This window comes from Cupressus sempervirens, chromosome 1 (assembly GCF_028749045.1).
Source record: "Cupressus sempervirens isolate cs-2001-9-10 chromosome 1, ASM2874904v1, whole genome shotgun sequence".
Classification (NCBI taxonomy): Eukaryota; Viridiplantae; Streptophyta; class Pinopsida; order Cupressales; family Cupressaceae; genus Cupressus; species Cupressus sempervirens.
Window position 1 is genome coordinate 263,723,001 of NC_143118.1, and position 7,233 is coordinate 263,730,233.

The window sequence follows — 7,233 nt, forward strand, 5'->3', positions numbered from 1 at the left end:
ATTTTTTATATAGGTATCTACATAAGTCATTTACATGGTTCTTCAAATTTTCTATGTAGCCTTTAACCAATCTTTCGTAGGTCTTCATCATCTACTCTAATGCTATGTTAACTTTTAATAGATTTATTACTGTTGTAACTTATAATAGCGCTAGTAGATTTTATGTGTATTTCAAGTTACCTTCTCAAAGCATATGTATAAGGCATATATCTCATATATACAAAATGTTTAATATATTTGCATATATATTAAATATTTTCAGTGCATTTTATCTGGTTAATACTACACTAACAAATTAATAGTTTTAATCAATGGCTTTGGCCTCTTGCTTATCAAAATTAAAAAGACTACCTACTAATTATAAAAGTATATATAATATTTAACCAAAATATGGAACATGGTGTTTACAAACATAGTGATAACAAAAAACACAAACCTTCATAATTTTTTTTTGATTGGTAGTAGGCTAAAGCCATTTGATTATATATTTAACAAAAAATTAATACAATGTATTTTACTCCATTCAAATCGGTACTAGTTCAAAACTTCATAAACTTCATATTTAGTAGGCTCTATAGAAACAAAATTAATAAAGAATTGAAAACTAAGAAAAATAAAATAGAAATTATTCTCCAAAATTGTTAGAGAGATTATCTTCTATCAGTTAATCATGCAAAATATTATTTCTCTAGTAGACTTGAAGGTGTAATTATTTATTAGCAAAGAAATACAAAAATTAAGGTACTACATTTTAACTGGCTCAATAAGGATTTGTTGTACATGATTCTTCATATCTTTGGTAGAAATGCTAAATCCATCTCTTTCTTTGTAGAAAACTTCAAAGCATCTTGACATGTCATAAGCAAAATCCTTGATGCGAATTGGAACACCATCATTCTTCAGATACTCCAAGTTTAATTCTTTTAAATTTTCATCTAGCATAAATTGAAGATACTTCAATGCATCTTTCTCAGTAGATTTTGGGTGCTCTTTTAAATAACATGCAATAGATGAAGTGACTTCTCCACGATTTGCTTCAGCCTTCAAAATAAAACAAATGACATTTAGTTTGATAAATATGTATAATTAAATAAAGATAGAATATTTTCCTTATATAATTTCTTAAACCTATAAAATTGATGTGTTATTACATACCTTGAAGGTCCTAGTATCACCTCTTAATCTAAGGGTCAATCCAAAAAGATAATTGAACTTAGATGGGTGATCAATTTTTTGGAATTCACTTTCTAGAACTACATCTGATCTTAATAAAGCTTGTAATGTTGTTACACGAGAGCCTGAACTCTCTCTTCCATTTTCTAAAAATTCTTTCAAGTTCGGCATGTGGCCAATGGAAATCCACGTAGCTTCTTGCATCACAGCATCCAAATAGTCATTCCACTACAAATGAAAGAATATTTTACTCAAATACAATCACGTGATGTTATATTATTATTTATAACACTAATTAAATGAGAGGGGTCAAGCTAACTATTTAAATATGCATCATTAAAAAATTTAAATATTCAAAATCTATAATATATAGTCAAAATAAAGAGATTTTGTATTTATACGGCATTTCGAGCATTTTGGAGGGTGTCATGGCCTTGAATCTTCGCTGCCTCTTGTGCACTTTCATTAATATCAGCATAAAGTGCAGAGTATGCAATTTTCATATATTCTGGAAGATCTTCTGGAGGAGAAGAATCCCACCTAAATAACATTTCAGTTCTATATATCATTATTTGAATTACAAAAATATTAATGTTTAGTATTAATATTTTTTAGAAAAATACTTTTCTTTTATGGGTAAATAGCCAAAGCCTATATTAATTATTATTATTTGTTAGAATTAATTATTATTTTATGTTAAGTGAAGGTAGATTCAAACCCAAGACATCCCACATGAGAGGCTCACAAATTACCATTGCATTGTAAGCTTTTGCCTATTTTAAAGAAAAATACTTACGTCTTGAAAACTTTTGTAAATTGTTTAAGTTCTTCAATAGAACCATAGGTGTCATAGATATCATCAACTATTGTTGCATGGGCAGAATATTTTGCAAAGTCAGTTCTAAAACCTGAATATTTAGGTTCTCCAGTAATTGCACATCCTTGAAAGAGATATTCAATGTGTCTATGACGACAAAAGTCCAATTTATTCAACCTTGAATCTTTCCACCATCTAAAAATCACAAAATAAATAAATTCAGAAGTATAAGATATAAATGAAATATAATGTGAATTCAATTTTAGGAATTTAATTTATCAAAAACAAAACCAAAACAAAGATTATGGAATGAAAATAATTTTATCAACTCTATTCTAGAACCTTAAAAAACATGAATCTAGAAATTCCATAGTCATTTAATTATGTAATTAAAGTTTGTGTCTAATCTCAAATACCTAAAATGAAAGATATAATATGACATATACTAGCACACTTTAAAATGTAAATTTAATAAAAAATAAATTCTCTTAATCAACTCACCTAGAGATCATTTGAAGCTCTGGTCGATACATCGATTGTAAGATATTAAAATCCAATTTAGCTAGATGTAAAATATTTTTATTATCCATATCCCTAGAAATCAACGATTAGATACGTAAGTTTCTAAGAATTTTCTACTTCAAATTTAAAATTATGATAAACATCAATAAAACTTAGAAGCATTGGAATTACATCAGCCATGAACTATTTTCACCATAGATATCCATATAGTTTCTTGCTTCCAATCTTGGCAAATTTGTGCGCCATGCATAATCCAAGTTAAATGTTATCTGCATGCACAAAAGAAATGAATATTTACATAAAATAAATATAATTTCTATCCATGTGCTTTCCTATATAACTTTTCATTTCACATAACAACTAGATATAATAGTTTGTGTGTGTACATGTATCATTATTACCTCTTTTAGAAGATAGGCACCAAGAATATGAGACTTTTGAAAGATTTGTTTTAAATACATGGTACTAAAGACTTTAGCTTCATCCATTATCTTCTCATTTGGAAAGGAAATCAATGAAGCTCGATATAAATTTAGAATACTATTTATCTCCTCCTCTAATTGAATAGTGCAACATAAGAAGTGTCCATCTTTATCTTTGAATTGTTCTAGCACATCTGCCATGATATCATTCAATATAAGATATCTAGTTAGAAAACAAAAGTTTATCTTCAAATTTAGATAGAAAAATTAAAAAATTATACATTCCATTAATGAAGTTATTGTTAATAAACATTCACTTTTTTTCTTTTTTCTTTGCATTGTCATTATATACTCTTAAATAGGAGGTCTATGAAAATGAGATTTAAAAACAGAAAAATGAAAAATAAATGGAGTAACAGGAACAAAGGAGAGATTTTTTTTGAAAAGTTAATAAAGAGACAAATATAATGCATGGGTAAGAGCAACGTGATAGAAGTGAATTTCAACTATTGTCATTCTACTAAGAGGACAAGGAGTAGTGTATGAACATCCATAAAATATAACACACAAATGGATTTGGTCAAAATGAGAAAGAGTATGATAGAAAAGAGAGTATAAATGCTAAACAAGGAGGCGGCAAAATAGTATGGAATCAAATTAATTGAAACTATAAGAAAATTATGGATTTAAATGCATATACCAATCATATCATCAAAAGTATTCCAAAATTTTTGAAAAAAAAGATTTTAATAACTACATTATAAACATCTTCATCATTATCTCAAATGTTTAATATATTCATCTATTCCCAAAGAGAAACAAACATTTCAACTCTTGAACATACTTCTCCATACAGCTGTATTGTAAACATATTAACATCATCTCAAGAGTTTAGTATACTCATCTACAGTATATCTCCAAAAGTATTACAAAAAATAAACATATATTTTTAACTCTTGAACATCCTCTCAAATGTTAAGTATACTACTCCATATTACTTTTCCTAAAATCCTATTTAATTATTTCTAACTATTCTTTATCTATCCTAGACTTTGCAAATATCGAAGCATAGATAAGGCATGTGATTTCTTTTAAATTTCTAGTACAATAATATCTTGCTTATCTACTCCAGACAACAAAGACGGTATACCTAAATGCCCAAAAACGTGATGTATAAAAATGGTGTCTTTTGTGAGACGTTTTAACATCGTATATCACCGCGGTCGCCACAAAGGGAATTTGGCTAAAAGACAATTATGGAAAAAAAAAAATATACCCCTTCATAATAGTTGCGTTTCAGTTTGTTTTTGTTTTGTTTGGACATCTCTTTCACAAAACATACGCACGAAATTAACAAATAAGGAATATTTTATGCATGACGATTAATTCTTTGGTAGCTTCTTGAGCTTTTGAAATTTTCAATTTTCCACTATTGTAGCTGGAACATAATTAATCTAGGCTGAAATATCCCAAATATTAGATATTTCTGTAAACTCAAAGGAACCCTTTTTTCTCTTTAAATTACCAGAAGAATAGTTTGGGTTTGTTTATACGGTTGTTCATCTAATAATCTTGGCCACAATATTGATTGTGCTCAAGATTTGGAACATTGAGAATAGTTTGATATACCAAAGAAATTTAGACTATGAGAAAATCATAAATCGAGAAGTTATTGGAGCTAGTCTGGAATTCAAATATACTAATACAGTAAAGAATATACAAATATATGTCTAATACAATAAGGTATATACATCAGACCTGAAGAAACTGGATATCTATGAAGTCGAAGGATTCGAAGTCCCAAAGTTGCGGTATTCAGATCTTTACTCATGTCATTCCAAAACCTGCAATTCAAATAAATTTCACTCCCAAATCATACTTTTAACAGATGATTCTTAAATATCATAAAAAAATTAAACTTGGAAAATAAATCAGTTTTAATTATTTAACATGTTTAGCTTAAGAATCAAACCTTAACAGTTGTTGAAACGTACCTATAAACGTAATCAAGCGCTTCTTCTATTTCTGTTTGGAAGTGTCGCCCGATTCCGAGGCGTTCGACTTTATCCACGATTTCAAGACGTTTCAAAATATTTTGTGAAGAAGAATCTGAAGCACCCAGTGCATTGAACATGTTTTTGACCTCCCCAACAAGTCTATCAGCAAGCTCACGATTCTCAGGAGCCTGAAAAGTTACACAAAAACAAAATAAACAAAACAGAACATTATCATCTTATAAAAAAGAACGGAATAGAATAGCAAAGCATATATAGGATAATGGTGTGAAAGAAGGTTACATCGTAAGGCAGTTTAGGGAGAGATTGTATGAAATCATCATCCCACAAGTTGCCATGATGATTTCCTGTGCGCCTAGGGACACCTTCAACACTGGTGGTAGCCATGGCCTTAACATTCATTATCTTTTCACTCCTGCTCAGACATTTTCTACCTAATGTTGGGAATGATATGGGAGAATTGTTTATGATGAGATGGGTGGGCTTAGATTTCAAGCAGGAGATCATGGCAGGGGAAGATATAGATATGAGAGCCATAATTTCTAACGGTGATTTTTGCAGGGGTTATTTCCTGTCCTTTTATTGAAAAAAACGGTATGACGAATTTTTACTTTTTGTGAGAGCACAGCATTTTTATAATAAAATAAGCGGAGGCAAACATCCACTGGAAATAAAAAATGGAATAATACGGCTACCACAAATTTTCAACTGCTTTAAGTAGAAATTTGAGAATTCAAATGCGAGAAAAGTTACCACAATTTGGACTAATGAACTGCTTTGAAAAATCTTAGTAAACAATCACATGGTAGAAATTCAATTCAAATTTTCTCAATTGAATTTCATTTTCATGTACTATAATTGGTGATTTGGTTGAAATTTGAAATTTGAATATTATTGGTAATTTGATGGTAAAAAGTAAACATTCGCATGATAGAGATATGATGGCCTGATAATCGAACGCAACTTTCTCAATTGAAGTTCATTTTGATATACTATAATCAATGACTTGGTCGAAATTTGAAATCTAAATATTATGGGTAATTTGATGGCAAAAAGTAAACAATTGCATGGTAGAGATATGATGGCCTAATAGTCGAAGGCAACTTTCTCAATTGAATTTCATTTTCATATACTATAATTAGTCATTTGGTTGAAATTTGAAATCCAAATATTATTTGTAATTTGATGGCCAAAGGTAAACAATCATATGGTAGAGGTATGATGGCCTAATATTCGAAGGCAACTTTCTCAATTGAATTTCATTTTCATATACTATAATCAATGACTTGGTTGTAATTTGAAATCTGAATATTATGGGTAATTTGATGGCAAAAAGTAAACAATTGCATGCTAGAGATATGATGGCCTAATAGCCGAACGCAACTTTCTCAATTGAATTTCATTTTCATGTACTATAATTAGTGATTTGGTTGAAATTTGAAATCCAAATATTATTGGTAATTTGATGGCAAAAGGTAAAGAATCACACGGTAGAGGTATGATGGCCTAATATTCGAAGGCAACTTTCTCAATTGAATTTCATTTTCATATACTATAATCAATGACTTGGTTGTAATTTGAAATCTAAATATTATGGGTAATTTGATGGCAAAAAGTAAACAATTGCATGCTAGAGATATGATGGCCTAATAGTCGAATGCAACTTTCTCAATTGAATTTCATTTTCATGTACTATAATTAGTGATTTGGTTGAACTTTGAAATCCAAATATTATTGGTAATTTGATGGCAAAAGGTAAAGAATCACATGGTAGAGATATGATGGCCTAATATTCGAAGGCAACTTTCTCAATTGAATTTCATTTTCATATACTATAATCAATGACTTGGTTGTAATTTGAAATCTGAATATTATGGGTAATTTGATGGCAAAAAGTAAATAATTGCATGCTAGAGATATGATGGCCTAATAGTCGAACGCAACTTTCTCAATTGAATTTCATTTTCATGTACTATAATTAGTGATTTGGTTGAAATTTGAAATCCAAATATTATTGGTAATTTGATGGCAAAAGGTAAAGAATCACACGGTAGAGATATGATGGCTTAATAGTTGAAGGAAACTTTCTCAATTGAATTTCATTTTCACATACTATAATCAATGACTTGGTTGTAATTTGAAATCTTAATATTATGGGTAATTTGATGGCAAAAAGCAAACAATTGCATGGTAGAGATATGATGGCCTGATAGTCGAAGGAAACTTTCTCAATTGAATTTCATTTTCATATACTATAATTAGTGATTTGGTTGAAATTTAAAAT

At 29.1% G+C, this 7,233-nt stretch overlaps 1 protein-coding gene across 1 annotated transcript; it reads right to left on the reverse strand.

The window, feature by feature from the left end:
• Positions 1 to 744: 744 nt before the first annotated feature.
• Positions 745 to 5,486, reverse strand: LOC149577130 (alpha pinene synthase, chloroplastic-like). The gene is made up of 10 exons (XM_089828170.1): positions 5,232 to 5,486; positions 4,929 to 5,119; positions 4,693 to 4,778; positions 2,914 to 3,128; positions 2,684 to 2,781; positions 2,492 to 2,584; positions 1,970 to 2,185; positions 1,575 to 1,713; positions 1,156 to 1,401; positions 745 to 1,041 (listed from the first exon to the last, which is right to left on the reverse strand). The coding sequence occupies exons 1-10, from the start codon at positions 5,484 to 5,486 to the stop codon at positions 745 to 747; spliced, it is 1,836 nt and encodes a 611-aa protein (XP_089684296.1).
• Positions 5,487 to 7,233: the final 1,747 nt, after the last annotated feature.

Excerpts from the sequence above, each read along its gene's own strand:
- LOC149577130 (XM_089828170.1), bottom strand. The coding sequence starts at position 5,486 with ATGGCTCTCATATCTATATCTTCCCCTGCCATGATCTCCTGCTTGAAA. Across the intron at positions 2,186-2,491 it reads GAGCTTCAAATGATCTCTAG|ATGGTGGAAAGATTCAAGGT; the intron begins GTGAGTTGATTA and ends TGTGATTTTTAG. Across the intron at positions 1,402-1,574 it reads TCCAAAATGCTCGAAATGCC|TGGAATGACTATTTGGATGC; the intron begins GTATAAATACAA and ends TTTCATTTGTAG.